This window comes from Chrysoperla carnea, chromosome 3 (assembly GCF_905475395.1).
Source record: "Chrysoperla carnea chromosome 3, inChrCarn1.1, whole genome shotgun sequence".
NCBI classification, from domain to species: domain Eukaryota; kingdom Metazoa; phylum Arthropoda; class Insecta; order Neuroptera; family Chrysopidae; genus Chrysoperla; species Chrysoperla carnea.
Genome location: NC_058339.1, coordinates 69,375,934 through 69,403,327, shown reverse-complemented (window position 1 = coordinate 69,403,327; position 27,394 = coordinate 69,375,934). Strand labels below are relative to the sequence as shown.

The 27,394-nt window shown below is 30.3% G+C and overlaps 1 protein-coding gene across 2 annotated transcripts in view; it reads left to right on the top strand.

Annotated features, from left to right (window-relative positions):
• Positions 1–27,394, top strand: part of LOC123294520 — a 194,874-nt gene that overhangs the window by 131,010 nt on the left and 36,470 nt on the right. The window contains exon 2 of one of the 2 annotated variants that reach the window (XM_044875576.1): positions 9,878–10,731. The exons of the other annotated variant lie outside the window; for it this stretch is intronic. Within the exon in view, the coding sequence (XP_044731511.1) occupies positions 9,987–10,731 (745 nt within the window). The 5' untranslated portion in view covers positions 9,878–9,986. The remainder of the gene's footprint in view (positions 1–9,877; positions 10,732–27,394) is intronic. 2 annotated transcript variants of the gene reach the window in all.

Here is a 27,394-nt window from a genome sequence, read left to right as displayed (position 1 = left end):
ATACAGTTAACATCGGTTAACACAACCTAAGTGAAAAGTCTCGATTAAATCTTTATATAAACACATACATGAATGAATCAGCTATAACGACAAACCAGCTATAGCCGAAGAAAAGAATATTGATCCCATATATCTATATATTTATTTTTGCACACACATTCATATAAATGTGTATATAAACATTTCTTTTTACTTACATTAGTGACTAAGATTTCTGATAACTTCGTTTAATTCACTCACAGATGGCGAGAATATAGTACACGATATACCTTAAATAAATTCATTGTTTCACAAACTTTCTTTATAACTGATAACTATTCAATGAGTACTTTTACTTTTTATAAAATAATATACATAAATTTTCTATTTTATATTAATTAATAGGTAAATTGAAATATGACACGTGTCAAATAACTATTTATGTTTTTTATTAATAATTATTTATTTACATAAAATGTTTATTATTATTATCATTATTAAGTGAATTAAACAGTAATAATAATTCAATAATTAAATATTATATTTAAATTATTACTGAATTATTTAATTAATTAATTAACTTGCCTTTAAATAATGATTGTTGTTAATTAGTATATTTCGCATGAATGGAAATTGTTGTATTTTATTTAACATTTAAATCTGTGTTTGTCAAACAATTTGTAATTAAAAATTGATAAAAGATATTTGACGAAAAATGTTTCGATTTAAATATGTTCTTACCATGTAAACAAGTAAAGGTTTTCGTAGTTTAAGAAAATATATACTTTCTTTACTTAAATTTTTAAACATTAGCATAATTCTTTTCTTGAATTAAGTATTGAAACGTTTAATTCAAGGAATATTTACTTAAAAACATAAACAGCCAAGGAAACGCGTTTATTTCAATCAAGTATTTTTTTTTCCAATATGCCTTAAAACGATGACGAAACCTAAAACTTAGACACGATATATGCATTAGGATTGCAAAAGCTATGAAAAAAGTACCAGTTTTTGTAAAGATAATCGAAATTTTCTGTGTTTAAGAAGTGTCAGTCAATCAGAAGCAGAAGTATAAAATTATCATGTTGGTCAGAAGCGAGAAACAAGCGTAAATATGACGTTAATACAACACTTCGACCCCTCACAAGTACAATGTTCCTGCTTTCGTATTAAAAACAATAAAATTTCGTTTCTTGTCTTAAATCTTTATTAGGGGATTGGACTAATTATTTTTTATCACTTCAGATGAAAAATTTTCACTTTCAAATTTTGTCATGGTATCAAGTCTAGTTTTACATTTTTATGGGTAATACGGCCAATTCGACATCAGCATTATATCTCCTATTATTAGGATTATCCATTCGACACCAGGATTATCCATTTAATTTGTTTACCATTTATGTATTGTTTTCGAAAAACTTTTTTTTTATCCACTGTATTTTTGCTACCTCTAGGGTATTAATACGAAGCCATAATAGTATAATTTTTAGTAGTTCTGTGTAACACAATGCCATATTTTTTCTCCATTATTCTAATTTTATTGCATAACATTCTAAATGTACACTAATATTCAAATTTCAACAAATAACATTTGAAACTATTAAAAAAATTTGATGAATTTCATGATAAAACATAAATTCATATAACACTATCACACCATACAAAACAAAAAAGCAGTACCAATAAATGAATAGCATTGATTTTTTACCGCTATAAAAAAAATACCTTTCTGCCTCTTTTATCTATTTATTTTATCTATTTTATTTTGTAATTAACAATTCTAAAATTATGTTCTGTTTATGTCAAACAATATACGTACACTACGGAAAACGGAATACCTCAAGGCTCAACCCTAAGTGTGACTCTCTTTTGCTGTATTATCAACCAAATCACCGCCACTATAAGTCCCCGTGTGGGGCGCTGCCTGTATGTTGATGATGTTACTATTTTCTATAGTGGAAGTAGTATGGATCTCATACAGGAGCGTCTGCAACGTGCCGTAAATAAGGTAGTGCAGAATGCGGCCAGAATCGGTCTCAAGATATCAACACCGAAAACCACATGTATGCACTTCTGTCGTAAGAGGCTGGAGCATGACGACCCTCAGCTCTTCGTTGGCCCTTCAAGAATACGTGTGGTGGACAGTGTTCGATATCTTGGTTTAATCTTGGATCGGAAACTATCTTGGAAACCCCATGTGAACTATTTGCTAGGATCCTGTAAAAAAGCCGTTAATATTCTTCGCTGTTTGTCGAGCACCAAGTGGGGAGCGAACAGAGATGTCCTGCTAAGAGTCCACCAGTCCTTAGTACTGAGTAAGCTGGACTATGGATGTATGGTGTATTCATCTGCTTCGCAATCCACTCTAATACCACTCGACCGGATCCATAATCTTGGTGTGCGATTGGCCACAGGTGCATTCCGTACGAGTCCTATTCAGAGCGTTTTATGCGATTCGGGTTTGCCACCACTTTCAATCAGGCGAAAACAGTTTACCTTGAACTATTGTTCAGGTATCTGGGCCAAGCCTTGGCACCCGAATTACAGGATCATCTTCGAAAAGCCTGAAAGGAATCTGAACATTTATAGGTCTAGACCATCAGCAAATAGACCGATGGCTGTTCGTGTCTTTGAAATCAGTGCTCAAATAAACTATGTATTTCCAAGAGTTCTGTGCATTTCACACAATGAAATCGCACCTTGGACTACAGTCTCACCTGTGCGACGTTTAGACTTAGTCGCACTGAAAAAGGGAGAGACAAGTGACGAGCGGTATAAAGGCGAATTCTACTCGATATTGAGTGAGTATCCGAACTCTCAGCGGATATACACGGATGGATCTAAGACGGAGACTGGGGTAGGAAGTGCTTTCCTGACCTTGAGTCAGACATACTCCTGGTCGATGCCAAAGTCCTGTAGTGTATATACCGCTGAATTGTACGCTATCTGGCAGGCACTTAGGTTTGCCGATTTCCAAGAAGGACACGATTTCGTTATCTGCTCTGACTCACTTTCAGCGCTTGTGGCATTGGGTGACCGTTGGTCCATGGATCCACTGGTCCAACTGGTCCTCAATGTTCATCACCACCTCAAGCGGAGTCAGAAGCGTATTGTGTTCATTTGGACGCCTGGTCATGTTGGCATCCTGGGCAATGAAATTGTCGATAACGCCGCACGACAAGCCGCAGTAGTAGCTACTGCAGACGATGTGTGTGTAAGGGACACCGATATCAAATCCCATGTGAAGCTTTTGCTTCATAGCAAGTGGCAAGATATTTGGAACGGGCTCAATGCGAAGTTGTTCACCATTAAGCCCTCAGTGACAAAGTGGAGTAATCCACTGAATCTGAGACGTATCGTAGACGTCGCCATCACGAGACTTCGCATTGGGCACACTTCGCTTACGTCAGCATTTTTACTAGCAGGAGAGCAGCAACCTGAATGTGCCACATGCGGGCGGCCCCTTACTGTTAGACATATTTTGATTACGTGCCCTCAATATCAAGCCATGCGCCAACAATGCGATCTGCGGGGAGACTTAAGGCAAATCCTGGGTAACAGCGCCACCATGCTGCCCAGGCTGGTACAATTTTTAGAGCAATCAGGACTTTTGCGAAAACTGTGATAGTATATAATCTCCTGTTAATTCCTTTTTAATTTTCTTTTTTTTTTTTTTATGTTGTTTTTATGTATTTTTTATTATCTCCATTTTAAATTTGTATATTTATACTTACCTATGATAATGTCATATAAGTGTCACTGTTCTGTTTTGATTACGTGGGCTGCTAATGATCTTAGTTATCGATGCGGCCCTAAAACCTAAAATAAAAAAAAACATAAACGTTATTGTAAACTTTTTTTATACATATATCTAACGACGTTTAAACCCACAAATAGCTTATAATTTTTAATTTTTGAACGAAATGAAAAAAAAAATTGAGCAGTAATATCTTATCGTCTAACAAAAAAAAGCCTTAAAGTTGTTTTTATCCTGATTATGATTTATTCTCTAAAGCATAATTAAAAGATCGAACTACTTAAATTAAACTGTGTGCTTTAAAAACGTACTTTAATCGAATTTCCGAAGCAATTGGAGCTATTGCTTTTGTACTAATGATTGCGCAAATTACTTTTATTTTTAAATTTTTTGATCAGTTTTAAGCAAAAAAGCACTTGACACCGACTGCAAAAATAACAATAATTTTAACTACATTATATTATCGTAATTTTTTTACTTTTTAGTGCATATTAATTGTTTTGAAAAAGTTTTTCTTTTGAAATCGGTTTTCTTTTTGTTAAAAGTTTTTTTTTTTTTTTTGTGATTTTTAGTGAGTGTGAAGTACACTAACTAATTTGTCACTAAAAAAAGAACCATCGAAATCGGTCGGCGTGATATTGAGTTATTCGTCCTCTAGTCGTGCATACTTAATGCAAATTGAAAAAAAAGACTTGCCCAAAATGAAATAGGACCACACGGGAAGCTCTAGTTTTCAAATAGATAAAGAATCATCGAAATCACCTAGTCGAAAGTTTTGAGGTAACACACATAAAAAAATACAGTCTAATTGATAACCTCCTTCTTTTTTGTTTGAAGTCGGTTAACAAAATACCTGTAATTTATTAGCGCTACTTTTATTAATGAAGTAAAACATTGTATATAAAACTCGGTGCCTCTTTTTGTGACGAATGTGAGGTGAGGGACTTCACATTCAATTTTAGTGATTGTTTTTATAACAACAATAAAACATACCTACATGAATGACTTTTCCCGTGTACCTACTTGAATGTAATTACACTCATTATAACAATAATATTTACCTAATAACATCAAATAATCAACAAAGAGTTAAAAATAATATTATATTAAAAGTTTATTTGTATTACTTATGAGTATTATTAGCTATGTAGTCGGTCGGTATGGTAGGTAATGATAATATAAAATACAATTATTATAAAATGAAAACGGTAATGTTTTTATAAATTACCTATATATGTAATACTAGCCTGATACCCGTCCGTTTCACTGGACTTAAAAGTTAATAACACGGCTTTATACCCTCCACCTCTCTTGATGTGCACAGTTTCAAATTTTGTTAAATGTAAAATAGTCATAATTCATTGAGTATATTAGAAAAATTGGCTATGAATGGTTGGACATTAATATTTTAAATTTCAATGTACAGTTTCATTTCAAGCCATTCGCTAGTTTTCTCGTGAAAGCGTAAGAAACAAACAAAACAAACATCCTTATTTTCGCATTTATAATATTCTGAAGTGATACCCACCCGTTTCGCTGAGTTTTAAAGTAAAGATTGATATAGATTGCTCTCGCTTATCCCCTTTCTATAACACTCGAAATTATGGTCAGGATTGTTTTACACAGGTAAAATATATGTATAGTTTTCTATTTTTTTTAAATGTATAATAGTCGTAATTATTCATTGAGTACCTATATCAGAAAATATGGCCATTTTAAAATGACTATTTTTACAGAAATCTGTAATTTCTGGTAATGTCAAATGACTACTTTATAGAAATCTGTAATTTATGGTAATGTCAAATTTAATTAATTTTAATTTATTTTTTATTAATATATCTTTATAAATTATATCTCATTCGCTAGTTTTAGAAAGCGTCACGAGCAAACAAACAAACAAACATGCTTACTTTCGCATTTATAATATATAAAGATAGAGATATGCATGCGAATATTGCTTACACATATATAGGAGTTAAGTACATTAGCAAACAATATCCTTATATTCACCACACATAATTATTAAGTTTATAATTAAATTAAATTATTAAATTGTTTATGGTTAAATAAGGGTGTGTTGTGTTTACACCTCCACCTGTATTAAGACTTTATTTACTAAAAAAAATTTAGATCAATATTTCTTAATAGATTTTTTTTTTTTGCGTAATACATAGTTTCATTTTTTAATGATTTTGAAATGGTTTGTTATTATTATTATTAACTTCCCAGTGGGATAGTTATTGTAATGGATCCGATTTTGCAAATTGAAAATTTAGACATATCTCCACGTTTCAAGGCCTTTAGAGTCGAATAGTATTGTTTTTAAAAGGATGTCCGTGTGTGCACATGTATGTATATATTGTATGTATGTATGTTCGAATTCAATTTTCGTCTCGCATATCTCGAGAACAAATGATGATATTAACATGGGACCAGTATCATTTTACGCATAATTATGTAACTTAGACCTAATTAGGTTTTGAGCCAAATCGGTCAAGCCGTTTTTTGTACCGAATGAAAAATTGTATAATTGTCACTATTATCACTTATCATTTATTTAATTTTAACGTATGATATTTTTTTATCCTTTCCACTATGGGAAGTTAGTCGTGTGGACCTTTCGGGTTGCACCTAGACCGCTTTTTATTATTAGAATCCTTATTGACATGCTCGAAGAGCTAATCAAATTGAATAAAATTGTGTTACATAAACAAATTAAACATACAAAAAAAAAATTAATCTTATAAAAAAAAATAGGACAATATAACATATAAATAATAAAAAAAAAATCTCAACCACTTTATTCACACTGATACCAATCAGTCCCTTTCCTTTGTAATATATCCTGGATATATCTGCCTATCGTTACCACATTCTCCTGTTCCCTCACATTTAATATTTGGTCCCGATTCCTCAACCCAGGTTCATGTATTCTTAATCTCATATTCTCGTCTGTAGCGTGACAAGCCATTTTTAAATGATACCCTGATTCGATGCCATGACACAGAACACATTGGCAAACACTATTTTCACCTATCTATCAGCACCTGTTAGATAAGGTGATTCGTATTCAAAATTCCCAATACAAAACTAGGACTAATGTGTAAAACAAAGATGTGAAACTCACAAAACTATGTGTGTTAAACAAAGATAGTCAAATATTTTCAATACCAAAAATTGTGCAAAGCTATCGATTTGACTACGCGCAGTCAAGTTTTTTTTATCCTTGCAAGCTTCTTCTGGATGAATGAACGTCACTAGAAAAGGAAGAGAGGACAACCTACTTTAAATACTCTGGATATATATTTTTTATTACCGCATGATAGATATTATTAAAGTAAAATCGAAGTCAACGTTTCGAGATTATTATCTCTCTTTCAAAAGCTATACGGACAAAATGACTGCAGCTATAACAGTATATAATAGAAGCTCAGAGACAAACATGCTGGAAGAAGAAACACTAGGAGATAGTGATTTATTTTCTATGCCACTACCCAGCTATTATTATGAAAAACATTTCCTACTTAAGTGAGTATGAAGGAATGGAACTACGATAGCTAAGAACTGAATAGTTAACCTGAACAACTTGAAACTGAAGAAATTATCAATTCACACTTTCAACTGGCCCGTTAAACTATATTTAACAAACATATACCAGAATTCGTTTCATTCTTAGCATATCGGGGAGGTTTATTTTAGATTAGGTTTTATTATCATAAACCCAATTGTTCCTAAAAAGTGATATACATATTTCGAGATTGAAAAATTGGATTGATTACTATTTCAAAATTTCAAGTTAAATTCGAATTTCATTCTATATGTTCTTATAATAAAGGTGATGCCATATATATGACAAAAACGGGTTACCCTCCGGCAACGCACATTCTTACGTCCAGGAATATTTTTAAGCGGGATCCTAAAAACATTTTCCATACAATAAAATTATTCATGCTCAATGATGGATTTTACCCGATCTAACACAACTTGAAATTTAAATTTATTGTGTAATCTTTTGTTGATATCTTTTTTAATAAAGAAAAAAGTGTAATTAATTTTTGAAACAAAAAAAAAAAACTACTGATGATCTTATTTATGTAAGGTCATTCAAACTAATTAATGATTTTAATAACTTTTTTTTTTAATAAACTACGACATAAACATATTTATTTATTATAATAAACATATGTAGAACTTGAAATTTTACACCCATAAAGTCTGTTGTTTTTTGTGTGATAAAACAATATATATTACGATTTGATTAAGTTCATAGTTCACAAAGTATTACATGTTTTTTGTGTAATTTATAAATAAATTCAAACACTATAGGCGGGCGGTCAGTGTTTAATCAATGCGAAATCTAATCACAACAAACCTAACTCTGGTTTCCATGAAAAATTTTAATAAAAATATATTATAATGAAAAAAAAAAATAATTTTATATAATTTATTCTGTCTGCTAGTCTCGAGCAGTTTTTAATTTATTTCCTAACTGACCTTCTAAATTAATCATAGTTAATTTAATCAAAGTACAGAGTGAAGTAGAGAAGTGTGAGATTTTAGAAACATTATGAACAGAAATCTCATCAACTTTTCCAAATTGTTTCTTTATCATTTTAAACTATATAAAAAAGCATTCAAGAAAATTAAAAATTTCAGCTAATAAATCAGTGCGATTTGAATCATTTCTTGTCGAAAATCTTCTTTTTGTGCTTTAATATTATTTTGATAAGACGTTTTCATAGCCTAAGCGCTAATTCTACTTCAACCGCCAATTTTGATTGAATGATTTACATGAAAAATGTAATAGATGAATTAAAACTCAGTTAATATTCGTAAGTAATTTTTTGTGTATAACATCATTTTCAAAATCGCCCACTTCTCGGTCTTACCCTGTAATTATTATATAGGGAAAATGATTTAGAAAGACATGGAAGAAAACATTAATATTCATACTTTTTCGTTTCTTTCATAATAATATATTTTGGTTTTTTAAGTTTTCGATCTTTAAATGTCATTCATGCCAAGACGTTCCAAATTTTGGCCCCTTGCTAAATTTGTATTAATATTGTTCCATTAGGCAGGCAATATATAGGTAGGTACTAATTCTACACGAAATAAGGAATATTAATTTTTTTTTTGCTTTAGTAAAAGCTCATATAACAACAGAGAAAAATTATTTTTCGAACTACTATAAAAACAATCATGATAAAAGCCATCAAAATCTTTTTGCATCTCTTTCTAGCAAAACAGAATTATGCATCTTTCTAATGAATAGTTTAAAATTTCGCTTTTAGTCATCTCTTTTACATATTTTATTAAGAAATGCGAAAACATAATCATCGATAATCTCTATTATAGCTTGCAAAGGAAACTTCTTCTTTTATTGAACTTCTTATATCTTCAAAATACCATTGTTTTTATCATAAAATAATAATATGTAAAACGCTATTGCGGTTAATTAATCAAAAATTAAGTAATTAAATTTCAACCACTGATGTCATACTATTTGTAAAAAACTTACAAAATACATATTTATTACCAATAATTTAAAATTTTTTAAAGCGAAATTATAACCAAACCGTGAAAATATTGAAAAAAATTACATTATTTTCACAAGTAGGATAAAATTTGTATTTATAAGTATCTCATAAACTGTATAATATCGCAAACAATTTAAACGACAATTTTTGAATGAAATTTATCTTTCATATTTCACATTTAGTCTTTTATTGACAAATTTCAAAATAGTCCATTTATAATAATCCATTAGGTTTTAAAATAACATCTAAACTTTTAGAATCATATCAATTTGGAATATGTAAAAAAGTTGCTTCATAATTCTAAAAATTTACCCCCTTTAATTCACTGTAACTTTGTTGAAAATATTAACAATAATTACGAAACATTTTTTCCACTATTGTTTGTTAAACATTAAGAGGATTAAAATTTTGTGGTTAACTCTTAGTAACTAATAAGAGAGGAAGGAAGAGATTATATTTTGGGAATTACCTACTTTGAATTTCTGGATTATATGCTGTAGTCTAAAATAAAACATTTAATTTGGATTCAAAAGCTCATTAAACAACAAAAAATTTTAATAACTTACTTTTTTTTTTAACATTAGTTAAATATTTTCTTTAGATAAATTACCATCATGTTCTCAATAAAATGCAAATAAAAGCTATATTTCCCAAAAAGAAAAACTTTACTAACGAAGAAAGCTTTTTAATTACATTCCACATAAACAAGTATGGTGAAAGTGCGTAAAACTCCTGCCAAAAATACGAAACCAAAGAAAACAAATATGGAAACAATTGAACGTAGATTAAGTAATCAAAATACGGGTATGATACAAAATAGTTTACGGCGAACAAGGTCGTTTCGAGTATCACTCAAACATATTGGTAACAAATGGTTAACAACAAAAATTCCCGGTGAAAATAAAAAATTAATGGACAAAAGTTTATCCACATCAGATATACGTATCGATGAGGAAAATTTAATAAAAAATAAAACCAAACCATTTCTAAGTCCACAAAAAGATTATTATTACTCAACGTTAAATAAAAAAGCGTCATCCGATTTTGTAAGAGCAAATAATCGTCATACAGTACCTGATTCAACTACCACTCACAAAAGTAAACACAACTTTAAATTAGACTTTTTAACAATGAAATCACAAAAAAATGTAATTAGTGAACCACCATTAGTTGTACCACGAAAAGCTGCCGCGATTCTACAAATACCAGTTGTAACGGAATCAGTGACGGAAAATAAAGAAAATTGTGATTTAAAAATGACCAAAATCGAACAGAATAATAATAATAATAATAATCGTTTATCACAATACATTTCATCAACAGATAATTTATCGTGCAATATTAAGGATAAACCGTTTAGTCGGTATGATGGATTTATACGGAGTTCAATGCGGATTAGTTCGAAAGCACGACCGAAAAGTATTATGTGGAATTCATCGTTTTCATCTACAAGTCGTATGTACAAATTTTTATTTTTTAGTTTGTTTCAAAAGTAGTCTGAAAACTGAGAAATTTTAAAACTGCAGTATTTGTACAAGCTTGAGAATTTACCAAAGCAGCTCTAGATCATAATGTTTGCCAAATAAAACATTTCTTGGCAACCTAATGGTATTTATGATGCTAGTAAAGACAAACAAACAGCCAATAGACTTTGGATTGACTTTAAGGGTTGTTTTTGACAAATTCTCAGCCTTAAATCTTATGCCTCAGATCTTAAAGTTTTCTCTGCAATTGCAAGATCAAAACTTTGTTTATCATTAACTGAATAAAAGAAGCGTGAATTCTCAACTAATATAATTTAGTTTTCAAACTTTGACAATAGTCGTATTTATTAAAAAAGATAAGCCAGGATTCAGTTGCTTATTAATGCAAAAAATATGTATAACATGCCCATTTGTATATTAATATTCATACCAGAATCTAAAAAAAATTTATAGACATAGATAGAGTTCCTCTTAAAAATAAACCTCTAATAAGACAGATTATGGACGTTCAAAGATTAACATAGAACGAAAATTATTTTCTGATAGAAAGTTTCAATATTTATTATTTTACAAAAATTTTAAGAACATTCTTCTCTCAATATTTTTCTATTTTTGAACACTCTATAATCTTCAGATATTTCCTGTATAGTTCTGATAATATCCACTCCCATTGAATAAAATTTCGAAAAATCGGCGATTGGGAAGATAGACTTTCATATCTTTTTTTCTCAACAAGATAAAGAATGACTTCCTTGTTATTGAAGACATCTATCTCGTCGAAAAACTAAAATTTGTTTCTTTATATGACTAATTTGTCCGATTGCGGTCTTTACGGGATACCCAATAAAAAAAACTTATTTAAATTTTCTTTTAATGTTTGCAATTAATTGCAATCAATAAACAATAACCTTAAAATGTTATTCAAAAATGATTATGCTAATTCAATAATTGCACTATAAAAAGGATTAAGAAAGTTTTATTACTGCTTTTAAACATAGTGTTTCAAAATTGCTCGGTACTATATTTGATATGCAGTCTCTAGATCAATATAAGTAACAAAGTTCATCTGATATTTATTATAATCGTGAAAGTTGGGATGAATGGATGTTTGTAACTCAACCAAGCCAGAACGGCTGAGCGGATCTTTTTATCCCGGTAAAATGTATAGCTCCCGTGGGATCAATTTGTTTTAATTTTTCATAGAGCTAAGGATTGACATGGTTTTTTGCATAGGAAGTAGTAGTTTATTGATCAGAAAATGACATAGGCTAATTTTGATACCGGAAAATGGTTCTTATGAATGGTTCCTATGAATTAGCATACAGGAATCGTGTTTTATAACGGGTTTTGTAAAAGTTTATGAAATAGATTTTTAGTGCATTTTTTCTCAAGAAGGCTTTATTAATTTATAATTTTTTATCACAGTAACGATAAAAACTCTCAAAATCTCAATTTATCGCGGATAACACCGCGGGGCGCAACTAGTATAATCATATGTCCGTTTTTTTTATATAATACAAAAATTGATCTAAAAATTTAGGCAAAAATCGAAATGTATTTCATGTTAGTGAATACTGTGAGTGTTCATTATTTTATAAGCATGGGAGACTTTACGTGTTTTTTCACTTTTAACATAAAGAAATGATGCGGTTCGTCGAAGATACCGTGAAAAATTTTCAAAATTAAATAATGGAAGCAACAATAACTATTATTAAACGTCCTGATGCTGCACTAAGAAGCATAGATGCCAAAGAAGCATAGATTTGCCGTTTTGAATGCTTAATAAATTATTTTCGAACACATATGAACTTTACTGCTTATTTAGAGGTAGCAATTAATGGCGTGCAGTTTTGAAATACCCTATTTATAAACGACCCTGGCCGCTAGAATTAATTTATACTCTTATTATCTGATGCCACTATTATCTGATTTAATTACAACAACATAATTGACTTTTAAAAGTTTTATACATTATAGAATTGAAATATAGAGTACATCTATCTAATGTTATGCATGCGTTTGAATGTTCTTCTTCCATCGAGTTCTTCGTCTTTATATATTTTATTAGATATATAACTAAGTTCATTTCATCATCAGTCAAACCAGCCATAAAGCCTATGTACAGGATGGACCATTTTATTATATACAACTAAATATCTAATTTTTAGTTAACCAATCAAAAAACAACTTAAACAAAAATTGAAGTTGATCTTGGATTCGTGATCAGCGACCCCAAAAACCCCCCAAAAGACGATATCCAATTCATTATCAACGACTTCAATAACCGCAGAGAGACAATTTATGAGGCAAAATTTTGACTTAAATAAATTTGTTGTCTCTGTCACTTCAAGGGTAGTTTTAATGGGGTTGCCACCATATTCAGTTGATTTTTAACCTTGAATTCATGATCAGCGACCTCAAAAACCCTCGAGAGACGCTTTTCGAGTTGAAATATTGATTTCTTTCTCTGTTACCATTTGGAGTGCTCTGGGGATGAGAAACCTACCCTAATTTCCTCAGTTTTTTCTGTTATGCCAAGGTTAGTGCGGCTGAATGTTCCTAAAGATCTAAGGAACACGTGCACAAAAAATTTTTGAAATCGAAGCTGTTCCACCACTTTTCCACATTTTCCGGCTTATTTATTGTAGTAAAAAAACAACTTAAACAAAAATTGAAGAGTTTGGTGGGGAACATCAAATTGAATCTAATTCTTTGGGTTTCTTTAATAGCTAATTTAAATCCTGAACGGTAAGAGAATAAAATTTCAAATTAGAAAGTTGACACTGATAAAATAAAAAATTAACAATTTTTGTTTAAAACATTTTTTCGAAAAACGTTAGGTTTCGGAGGAAATGCGAAAAATATGTCGTTATTGCATTTAATCGAAATAAATTACGCTTAAAGTTTATCAATAATTGTAGGTCAAAGTCATGGACACAGAACCCTTTGATAACTTTTGGCTCAAGTATTTTTCCGTCGTTAGCATGTCTTTTTCGATAAATACAATTATGACATATTTTTAAGTCGCATTTTCTCCGAAAGCTAATCTTTTTCGAAAAAATGTGTAAAACAAAAATTATTAGCTTTTTATGAGGATCAGCTTTCTAATTTGAAGTTTCATATTATCTCTTACCGTTTAGATCTAAATTGGCTGTTAAAGAAACCCGAAGAACTAGGTCCAATCTGATGTCAGAACATGATGTCCCTCATCAAACTTTGCAACTTTTGTTTTAGTTATTTTTTGATTGGCTTACTACAAAACGAGATATTTTGGTGTATAGATTAAAATTGCCCACCCTGTAAATGTACATTTATCCTATATAATGCATACTTACTTCAAAGTTTACAAACTTGATTATAAACTATCCTTACGCCTTAGTTGTACACTTCAATTTGAAAAAATTGAACCGATTTACCTTCAGTTATTCGTAAAACCCTCGATACTTTATCAACGAATTGGTGAATAAGGCTCTGTGTCGCTGAATCGACCACCTTTTGTTTCGTTGGTTTGACCAAGACTTCGATTGTCTGCGTATATGTGATATCCGGTTTGTGTTACAAAATTGAACGGGGATTTCTTTTAAAAAAAAAAAAAAAAAACATTTATGAGAAATTGAATTCGGTTTTCCTTAAGTCAGAACCATGTAGAAATAAACTAATTGGTAGCGACACTGATTTTTAACTCCCGAACCAAAAAAGGGGTGTTATAAGTTTGGCCGCTATGTGAGTCTGTCTGTCTGTGACATCGTAGCGCCTAAACGGATGAACCGATGAAGCGGATTTTTTTTGTTTCGTTTAGAAGATAATTTAATGGGGAGTGTTTAAGGAAAAAGGTAATTTAATGGAGGGTCTTCTTAGATACGTTTCAAATGCGAGTTTAGGGTTCCGTACCACCAACCTTCTGGAGGTTTTTTTAAATTTTGTAAATTTCACTTGTTAAATATTTGACAACTTTTGCCCGTTGCTTTGAACCTCTCCCAACCAGAGTACGTTATACTCATACAAACCAATTTCAATAGATTCACAGGTAACCGATTTCAATGAACACATATAGATAGGCTCTATCATTTTCTTCTTACTTTAAGTTTGAAAAATGTTAGCAAAATTATTCTATGATATGTTAAATTTTTTTGATCATCTCTGTACTATTTACGTACACAAATAAGTAATATCAGCTCATCTCTTCGTTCTATGTTCTTTGTAACAAATTGTTAACGAATATAGTACCTATACATCGAGTAAAGTTTAGTTTACGAAGAAATAGTAAACAAACTCTTTAGTTACTCGTACTCCTCTATTTTCTAGATGTACTTGTATTATTGTTACTGTTGTACTATTTGATATGATACATACAAATATTTACAGTATGTACATCCCCGAGAAACATCCCGGAACTTCGATTTTTGAATTGAAAAGTTCTTTAGCCCCATTAGGCGATTTTATTATAATAATTTTTTAGTAGGGTGTAAAAATTCTAGTTTGGTGGTCACCATGGTTTAGATCGTCACCTGGGAAACGACATGTATGCCACGTGGCATGCATACTATGTTGAAAGCACCGACTGAAGTTAAGCAATATTGTGCACAGTCAGCACTTGGATAGAAGACCACTTGAGAAGATTGTGTGCTGTTGTTTTATAACTACTGTGTATCTTATATATAAAAATTTAGCCTCCGTATGTTTATGACCGCAAAACTAGAAATCGGTCGAATTGAAATTTTGACAGGCCGTTTTGACAAGAGTGTTTATACATATATGCATCCTAAAGTTTTCACGGGAACGATTATTTAAAAATAACTGAAAAGGGGATGAAGTAATATAATAATTAATATCAGATAAAGCCATAGCAAAACGTGGCCGGGTTTAGATAGTATATTAATAATTTCAACATTCAAATTATAAAATTTTAATTTTTCATATTTTAATAAATTCAAAGAAACACAGTTATACCAAAGTTAAATTTTCACTTCTGTCGGCAATACCAATGAATGTCGTATCTTTTTTTTAAAATTATTAATCGTAAAGTAACCAATGATAACATTTCGGATTTTATCTTTGGTTACTTAATCTTAACATTAATTATATATTTTAAAATAATTTGTTTAAGGTACAGTTCTCGGAGAGTAGTAATTAAAAAATGTTATCTTTCATGAGTAAATATGAGAACAAATACGTCGATAAATTTCTGTTTAGAATATGGGACATGTTATCAAAACATAGTATAAAACAAAGTCGATTCCCGCTCTCTGTCTCTATGTTTCTATGTATGCTTAGATCTTTAAACCTACGCAACGGATTTTGATGCGTTTTTTTCTAATAGATAGAGTGATTCAAGAGGAAGGTTTTTATCTATAATACATGCATAATATAGTAGAGAAACACTGATAATTTTAGAGGTTAAACGAAATTGTGAACAAAAGGAGGGTAATTGACGGCATATTAAGTGAAGATTATAACCCAATAATCTTTGTATTTAAAATTGAAGTTGCCCAGCGAAGCGGGTATTGCACAGCTAGTATTAAATCAAACATGAAAAAAAGAATAGTGAAATAAGTTTCAATAAGGGAAAGAATTATTATCTAGGAAAAAATGAAAGAATTATTATTTACAAGCTTTGTCTTCCTACTCAATTCATCATTTTATTAACTAGAAAACAATATTTTATCATGTTTATCCTTTTTTTTTTAATATTTGTCTACAATATGTTCAGTTTTGAGTTATTATTTTAATGAGTTGGCTCTCTATCTCACCTTCTACGTTACACCCTATATATTGTAATACAATTTAATTTATGTTGTAATTAAAATAAATAGGTACAATTGACGTTTAGTGTAAAGTACGTACCTGTGTAATATAAACAAGTATTAAGATTTATTTTTATTGTTTCCAATGCAATTATTATATACAGTAGAATCTCGATAACTTAAACCTCGGTAACATAAAAACCTCTGTTACTTCAAAAAATACTATGTTCCCTTCCCATCAGAGCCCAAAACCTCTATAACTTAAAATACGCAACCTCTATAACTTAAATAAATAATATCTGTATAGGCCCTCAGTAACTACATAGAAACATGTACATACCTCTATATTAACTAGGGTACATAGAAACATGTACATACCTCTATATTAACCTTTACCTAACATAGACACTCGATAACTTCAAACCTCTATAACTTAAAATATTTTGTGTTTCCCTTGGACTTTAACTTATCGAGATTCTACTGTATTTGTAAACGTATATACGTTTTTCTTATTCAATAAATACCTACATTTGTTTAAACGATTGTTGTAAATGGCTTAAAGAAATTTTATGCTATTCTTGCAAAAAATAAAATACATCATGTTTGGAAATATTCTATTAATTAAGGACGTACGTATGTGTCACAAAATGTGCACAAGTTTTACCATTAAGTTATTTAGCTGTAACATGAAACATATCATACAGTAATATCACTTAGAATGGTAAAACCTGTAAACATTTTGTGACGCAGAGTATACGTTCATGAGACTTGTTAATAGAGAAATAAAAAAAAATTATGATAATATAAAAAAAGTTTAAGTGATTTTGAATGATTTAAGAAAATGATAATAATACTGTTATCGAATTTCATTGAGTTTAAAAAGTGACAAAACGTAAAATTTTACATGGGACTAAATGGAAAATATAAATCGATATTTCTCAAAAATAATATCCATAACTATATACTTGAAACTTTGTAAACCCCAAACTAAAAAAAAAGGTTTGTTATAAGTTTGACCGCTTTGTGTATGTGTCTGTGTGTTTGTCTGTCTGTGGCATCGTAGCGCCTGAACGGATGAACCAATTTTAATTTTTTTGGTTTCATTTGAAAGTAATTTAACGGAGAGTTTTCTTAGCTATGCGAGTGCGAGCTTAGGTTTTCGTTCCCAAAAAATGATAGCTCTCTAAGTATCCTTTTCATCTCATCTGATGTCCTTGACCAACACTTTGATATTGACTTAAGAAGGAGTGTTATAAATTTAAAGTGTTTATTTGTGCGTCTTTGCGTTTCTCAGTGGCATCGTAGCCCCTAAACGGTTCAACCGTCTCGATTGAGAACATTTTATAGCAAAGTTTCCAAAAATCGGTTTACAAGGAATAAATCGCAGTTGTCTGGGATTTTTAAATTTTGACCATTCATTTCCATAGTAATTATTTATATGTTAAAATTATATGTCATGCCTTTTCCAAACTGATTCGATTTTGAAGATTATCGCCTAGTTTTTAGTTTTTTCGCTTACAAAACTCTAAGCTTGCACATGAATAATAGCTAAGAACACTCTCCGTTAAATTACCTTTCAAATGAAAAAAAAAATAAAATCGGTTCATTAGTTTAGGCGCTACGATGTCACAGACAGACAAACACACAGACACACACACATAGCAGTCAAACTTATAACAGCCCTTTTTTTAGTTCGAGTGTTAAAAAAGAGCGTAGATGATGAAATTAAAAAAGAGGGTACTTAGTTATGATATCCTAAAAATATTTAATTAATAAAACAATATGAAAATCCCAAACATAAACATTTTGTAGTCATAAATTCTACAGTTAAATCCAATCTATAATTATATAAGAATTTTGTTATGTATAAAATATGCAAATATTGCTTATATTATATTTTTTAGCCATTAATTGTAGTATTACATTTTTTTGGCATTGATTCAATTGCAATTATAAAAAGTTGTGCGCAATATTTTAGACAGGAAAAAGTTTATAGTAAAACCCTTATTCGAAGGATATTACGAATTGCACGTATCCATATATATACCGAATGTTACTTGTAAGTAAATCGGTTTTGAAAATTGAATAAGCCACGAATTTTTCATAGTCGGTAAGCTTTTTTCAAGCTTTAAAATGACCTTAGAGAGATGACAGAATTTTTAAAAGGTTTCCGGGAACAATTCGTTACAGAATGCAAAACATTGACACGAAATAAAACCTAAAAACTTTTTACCGAGTGAAATAAATTATTTTAGCGAATTGTCGAGGAAAATGGTAGCACAAAGTAGCAAAAAAGTACTCTTGTGATTTTTTCATTAGACTCTTATAGTATTCGAAATAATAATTCTTGGAAAACTAAAAATGCAATATTCGATTTTAAGAGAAATGTGTTATTTTTTCATCCTGTGAGGGAATTTACGTAGCTAACGCAGCTTCTGCCATACAAATTTGGCAAGGCAGTCTTATAGTTTAAAGTCGAAAGAGTTGATTCTTTATCGATATCTTGGATCCTTATTATTCAATACAAATTTTAACTAAAACCTAAGTTTTAGTTTTAGTTTATAAATCTAAGTTTTTCAGTTTGATTGAACTGAATAAAAACTTGTTATCAGAATATGAGGCGAATAGAGTGTTTTGCACTTTACGCATAATAATTAAACTTAAAAAAATGAGAGTATCTCTTTCAAGCAGGCAGGGCATATCCATATATGCTGCAATCTTTAAATGTTTAGCAAAAAGTCTTGTGTCTTTAAAAAGTCGTCTTTAATTTTGTATACTTCATCTTGCGCACTTCCAAAAAAGATCTTAGAAGCAAAATATATCGGAAAAGCTTGCAGTAGACAGATTGATGTTGTAACGAATTATGCCAAAGGAAGACTTACTAGATAAAATTTATTGTCTTATTGACAGCAAAAACCAACCGGGACTTGAGTAGTCGTGGGAAAAAAAAGATAAACAAATCAGCCAATTTTGTTACTTCAAAGCAGCCTGTATATTATGTGGATGATGATACAGAAAACAAGATAAATTTCAGCTTCATATGACCTATTTATTTTACAATAATCTCTCACATCCGACATATTTTACCCCTTATAACACATACATAACCACAAACAACACAGTTCTATTAAATTATGGGACAATACTGTTGTATAAAAATATACTAAGAGCCAAACTTATCAAATTTTCGACTAAACTTCTTGTGTTGGTATAAAGTGTTTAGCTAAGGCCTATATTTAATCTATATGAAATTGATGGTTACAAAGGGTTCGTGAATTATGCTGTCTTTCCGTTTTATGACGGTTCAATGTTTGAAGAACTTAGTGATCTAGTCAAAAAAACGATGCAATGAAGTTTGAAAAATTTGAGCAGTAAGTCGAATTTATGTGCAGTTTTCGGCATTCGATTCATTAGATAGAGGAGGTGAGCGAGGAAAAAGAGAACTTCAGCGTCTAAGACTAATTAATTCTTAATAATATTACTCTTTAAACGTGCTTTTGAAATTTTTGTCAAATAAACTGTACAGCACTGTAATAAACTGTAGTAAACTGTTAGCATCAAAACAAAAAAAGTTTTCAAAACATACTAATCAATGTATTGTTTGAATGTGCACCTTTCTTATAATATGGAAATTCATAATTAAGAAGCTTGTACAAAGTTATGATAAAAATCGCGGTATTCGTATTCAGCGACTCCAAAAACCCCGGTGTAAGAAGTTTATTTTAATCACTATTAACCGAATTGTGAATATTAATTATGCTAATTGCATATTTTTAATTTCTTATAAATCAATCTGACTTACTGCTCAAATTTTTCGAAATTTGACCATTTTTAGTGATTTGTTTCTTCGTCTAATCTTTATACCCAAGAAAATAAGACAGTATTTGTATTGGTTGGCATGTCTTTAAAAATGCAAATACAACGTCTATGACTTTATTGGTATTTATTATTTATGACTTATTTAGTACTTCCAATTTTTTTAAATTATGAATTAATAAAACTAGAAGTGTCTTCTTCTAAAGAAATTGAATGACTCTGGAAGGTGAACTCTGTGCACTTCTGACAATGTTGCACTCACCAGTCAACAGTCATCGTTTATACCATGCAAAAAACTTTACACTGGCTATTAGAACTTAATAAATGTATGTGTCTTCCCTGTGTGTTAATCTGTTTCCCTAGCACCCAATTCGAACGCTTTTGCAGTTACTACTAGCCAAGTCTAGCCCTTGGTTTATTAAGTATATAGTTTTATGTGCATATAGTATGATACATACATATCAGGGTGGGAAATCGTAGGATTACACTAGATTTTGTCGTTGTGGATGACTAAATATATAAATACGTATGGGAAGGTGTAGTACCTAAAATGTAAATTTACATTTATATGTTTTTGAAAGTATCTTTTTAAACTATCATTGTCTCCGTTTATAGCACTGTTGTATTCATCAACCTTACGTATTTTTCCAGAATTTAAATATCAAACTATCGATTAAAACGTGTGAAGTCCGATACATGAAGTGTATTCCATAATACAATAACATAATGTACCATTGGTCACATATTAATTTACCTAAAATCGTTACAGTTCATGCTAGGAAACAGCATCATATATTCTATGTTAGTACCTGTATTTTTTTACATAAATTACATAATGATCCAAGGTACATTTGACTCTAGGTACAACAACTTACCATATACTCTATGGTATGTATGTGGGAAGAAATATAATAATATGATCTTACAGGACTTCATATAAAATAATAAGTATGTTATATTATTGCATATGAATTTTTATATCCTTCAGCAGCATTCAAGAAGAAGACTATAAGAAGAAGGATATAGTAGACTATAAGAATTTTTACAGAACATTGATAAGTGGTTTTTCCACTGACTGGATACTAAGACAATATTAGATGTGAAGCAAGTATAATACTTGATTAGTACTCAAGTCAAATTGATTAGCACTTTTGTTTGTTTTTTCAAGATTTTCGAGTTTAAACTACCCACGCAAAATATATGACGTAATTAAGAATTAAAATAGATTTTTTTTTAAATAATCATTTTATGACGCCTTCAAATTGTACCTGACTTAAGGTTGTAAGGTGCTACAGAAAAAAAAATCACTTCTTTAAATTAAGATGTCACAAGATTTTCATACCGTAAATTAATATTAGTTTACGGTATTAATATAGTTCTTTTGGAAATTAATAAAATTATGATTTTTTCTTGCAATTTTTCTTAAATATTAATTGTTATTAACCGACTTCAAACCAAAAAGGAAGAGGTTATCAATTCGACTGTATTTTTTTTATGTGCGTTACCTCAGAACTTTTAACTGGGTGAACCAATTCTGATTAAAATCTATTTGAAAGCTGGTGCTTCGCATGTGGTCTCTTTTCATTTTGATCCAATTTTGACAACGGTATCCATGAGAAAACCATAAAAGTCTTAAATTTGCATTAAGTATGCACGACAAGAGACCGAATAACTCAATATAACGCCAACCGATTTCGATGATTCGTTTTTTAGTGACAAATTAGTTAGTGTACTTCAGATTCACAAATAATCACAAAATAAATGAAAAAACTTTTAACAAACAGAAAACCGACTTCAAAAGAGAAACTTTTCCAAATTAATATGCACTAAAGTCGGTGTCAGCCAAGCTAATGTAGCAAACTGTTCTGTCAGAGTTGTTTCTTTGGCTGACACCGACTCCAAAAATAACAATAATTTTGACTACATTATATTATCGTTATTTTTTTACTTTTTAGTGCAAATTCATTTGTTTTGGAAAAGTTTTTCTTTTGAAGTTGGTTTTCTTTTTGTTTTTTTATTATTTGTAATAAAATTATGGCTTTCCCATAAGAACTAGTATTAATTTACGGTAACTTATCCTCTCCCCTCCTCGAGAGGTTAAATATGGAAAAAAAAACAATCCTTGAAGCTGATTATGTATATCGTGTCAAAATTTGAGCTTTTAGAATTTCAACAGCGGATTCTTTGCGATTATAATCCTTCCTTCACTTTGTACGAGAAAATAAAAATGAAATATTTTTCGTAAATGGTCGATAAAAGCATGTTTATAAACTATTTTTGACCGAGACGATTTTCTTAAGTGCATTTTTATCGTGTTTACTAATCCAAAAAAATGTGATTATATTCAACAAAACTTTCATATATACATTTTTAATTATGACCCCCTCCTGAGAGATGGCCTTAAAAATGTCACTCAAACGACACGAAAATGTTAAAAAAATTTCAAATATGTTTTATGTGAAAAAGGTATCCTTTCAGGAAAAAACTATTTACTTAGTTATACCCTATGTATATGTACAAAGATTTACAATATATGGTTTCTTCGTTCAAAGTGGCTTGAATGTGGTGGCGATGAGTAAGTGCTGCTCCAAGTGTTAAAAGAGAACAGAGACCACTTTACTATTAATGTTTGGTGAATATAATAGCGTATAAACTGTATGTGTTTATACAGAGAGTTTGTAAAATTTAAAAAAATAACCAATATCACAATTTTTTTTTAAATGTTAAAAATATAAACAAATAAAATAAAGTTCAAAAACTAAAACCCCGATGACTACAGAATCACGTAGACATCTTAGAAGTATGAAAACAAGAAAAGATTTTCATCTAAAATGGTTATGATAAGTAAAATCGTCCAAAAAAATTTTTTAATTCGTCATTACAGTCGGGAGACCTCTAAAACTAAACAGTTTTCAACAGGACGGAAAAGAGGTCTCCCGACTGTAATGGCGATTTAATTTCATAACAATTTCAGATGAAAATATTTTCTTGTTTTCATGGCGTGATGCTTTAGTCGCCGGGATTTATACCAAACACGCTATGATGAAATTTGTTCTTCGATCTGTATGCCCTCGAGGGTGCCATATTCAATTTAATGTGACGCCACATAGTCTATAACCAGCGGACGACCATGACACTTTTAACGTTATTTCTCAAATTATGATAAGTAGCTTAGAACATAGGAGGGAACAAATGAACATACATACATACCGGTCAAACATATAGCCCTCGTCATAGTATTTAGTCGGGGTAAAAATAAACAACTGACTTGGCACCCGATTATGGCATAATAATAATCACGATGGCCAGGGCAGCAAATAAATTCACAGTGTGAAATTTGTGAAGATAAAAAGCGGTTGGGGAAAATAAGTTCTCGATAAACTGTTGTTGGTAATGGTTCCTAGTCATAGAAATGAGAGTAAAAATATGTAAGTTGGCAGATAGGCAAGGTAAAAAGTGTCTTCATAATTTAGAAGCTTCGACTCTATACCTGACAAATCACTTAAAAAAAATTTCGATGAAATGAGAGGGAAAGGTGTTGATGAGTTCATATGACTGAATTAATTTTTCTGCATCATATCTCAAAACTCTTATTAAAAAAATCCATCGAATGGAAAATTGGAAAATAAATTTACCAAGGAAGAGCCGATGCTGTGACATTTTGGGACAAAGCTTTCCATACAGATTGTAACAGTAGAAAATAGATATCGCCAAAATACTTATGGACCTCCCTTAACACTAAAAGTGTTTCAAATCGCAAGGGCTTTCTACGCTGTTCTATATAACTTATCGAATTCGACGAAACTTGAACTTCTTTGAAAAGCCATACTTTTGTTCAGTATTTTACAAATTCCCGTTAAATACATAGTCTACATGTATTAGACCTTAGAGAAAAACTATACCAGCAGTTTTAACTCAAGAGCTATATATTCTTTTCGTCTTTAGCAAACGAAAGCTTTAAAGTTTATAACAAAAAAAAAAGAAAGAAACTATGAACAATTCACACACATATATAAGATGTTGTTTGTTTTAAAGCTCAGTGAGTCAGTATTTTAAAACCATGCTTTCCTTATGTACCTTTCCCACGTTTTTCTCTCACACCATTTACAAACTAAGAGCAAAAACTAACCCATAACTCTTTTAAATAAAAACCATTTTCATTACAATTTTTCTTCAATCATTTATTGCTGATTTACATTAAATTTACACAAAAATATATATTTTAAGGATTTACATTTTCATTTATTTTACCATTAAAGCGACTTTTACAGAAGAGGCTAAAATTTAAATATATTACTATAATTCTATGTAAATTTCATTCGATGTAGATAGTAGAAAATTAATAAATATTTGTCTTTTATTTTATAATTCAATATTTTTTAAATCTTGCCAATTATTTAAATATTGAATTAAATGTTTATAGGCTAGTTAAACGGTGCATAAAAAGGGGCCCAAGTCGAAAGTTTTGGGGTAATTGTTTTTATTGATTTATTCTATGTTTTTTGGGGTGCTGAAATCGAATCGGAAGTTGTCAAACAAAAATTAGCTCGGAAAATATGAGAAATCATCAAAAAACCACTGTTTTTTTAGTGGTTTTAAGCCTATAACTTGCAAAGCAAGCTATTTACGCAAAAAGGATTATCTAGTAAAATTAAGAAGAGAAATTTTTCTATAATTATTTCCTACAATTTTTGTCTCTTAACATTTTTCCGTACATCGTATGATTTCCATCGCAAAAGAGTGCTGAAATATGGGAGAAATCAGTAATTTTTGGAAAAAAGCAAAAAATAATGAATGAATCAATGCAATTTTCCCTTTAAGTGAAAGAATTAAATCAAGCTCAACCAAGCACATCTTTGGGAAAACTAAGATCATGCTCTGACTTTTACTTCAAAACAGATTGTTTTGTGTGCGGAACACGTATTCCTGAAGATTACACAAGGTCACAACTACGACATCATAAACGTAATTTGGTACACAAGGTGATGAAAATAGAAATGAAAGATACAGTTATGATTTCGGTGCAGCAGTTATCAAGAGGGTCCAGCCGAAAACAGATATGGTGGCTGCTGATTGTCAGTACCATGATAAATGTTTAAAAAATCTGTACAGTAGGCCCAAGGTTAATGAAAAAAAGAAAGTTGATCCTCATGCTGAAGAGATTAAGAGGGCTGCCATTGACATTTTCACTTTTATGGAAATTTATGACGAGGAATGTCAGTTTTCGTTAGACCAGCTAATGACTCAGATAGAGGGCGACTATATTCCCCAAAGAAAAACTGTAATACAAAATTTACTAGAGGGATATGGGGAAGATGCTATCATATCAAATTGCTCGTATTAGGTCATAAATTGAAAGGGCTGAAATTTGCCTCTTTTATTAATATATCAAATAATGTTTGATATTATTATATTATTAATTAATATATTAAATGCTAATTTCTCCAATATTTCAGCACTCTTTTGCATGGAAACCATACGACGTAGGTAAAAATGTTAAGAGACAAATTATAAGAAATTTTTTTCTCTTTATTTTAATACATAAACACTTTTGTATAAAAACCTTATAAGCTTAAACCACTAAGATACAAGATTTTTAGTGATTTTTTGATGATTTATCTTATTTGTCGAGCAAATTTTTGTTGGACAACTTCAGATTCGTGTTCAGCACCCCAAAAAGCATAGAATAAAAATTATACAAAACAATTACACTAAAACTTTCCACTTCAACTACCGTTTGATTGGACCATTATTTGCTAGATTAGATCAAATATTATTAAAAAAATACTAAATCTACTATTGTACTATTTTACGTTCGGGATGTTTTAAATTTTGTCAAATCCACTTTTAATTTAATTTTTTCGATATGACATTCACAGAAAGGTACCCACAGATTAAAGAATAAATCACCGCCATACATAATGCATTTTGTATATGCAGGTAATATTTTTAATTAAACTAACAAATAAATTAAATTTACTATCATAATCAAAATATTTTGTCACATTTGTAAAATTACACAATTAATTTATGATTCTGACATAGTAATATATGTCTGTAATCAGAATTAAAGCTAAGGCCAGGCGTGCCTTAGGTACTCCTATCTTTTAAGGGTGTTTTTGATATAGGAACTCCTGATTAATATTAAACTAAAACTGATAAATATTATGTTCACTTATTTATCTTAAATATTCCGGGCATTCTAAATTTCTCTTCTTTGAAACGTTTAGCAGAGCAAAATGTGGTTAGGATGTACTTCAATTACCACAGCTTTTCCTACTAAAGTTTCCACCTCTGCAAGTAGGCTCCAGAAATCGTGTACTTTCCCCTGACTCCCGATATCAACATAAATCCGGCAGAGTTATTTTAAATCGAGATTTTTAGATTATTTGGGTCGTATTCAAGTAAATTTGACAGTATTAAGCAGCTTTTAAGTTATTTGAACTTGAAGGCTATTTAATTAAATTTTTAGCTATAGAAAAACTGGGTATACAAAACACAAAACAAAAAATTATCGTACACTATTATGATTCGGTGATAAATAATTTGATTAATAGGGTATTCTACTATGCTTGAAAAAGTACTTCAAAATGGAAATTTTCCTAATAAAAAGCCACAAATAATATATTTCGGAAAAATAAACACGCTCTCTTGCCATAAAATTAAATTAAATTTTAAACCTTTTTTATTCTCGCAAAAACGCTGACAACCATTTTAGTGATGTTATATTGGTAAAAACAACAGTCGTGTATGTAATTATTATATGTATAAATAAAGTTGATGGTAACATATCCTACAATTAGAGAGCGTCCATAAACCACGTAGCCTGGTCAAGAGGGGGGGGGGTTAATTTGAATGCTATGCTTAGCCACGTAAAGGGGGGGGGGGCTAGAGCAATTATAAATTTATTTTTTGTTAAATATAATTTATAATTAATTTATTTGAGGGAAGTATATTAATTTAATAAATATACTTCCCTCTGTGCCAGTATCACAGTCTGTGAACATTTGACTCTCAATAATACTATATATTAATACTCATAATGTATACAATACTATCCCGCTAGTAAAGAAG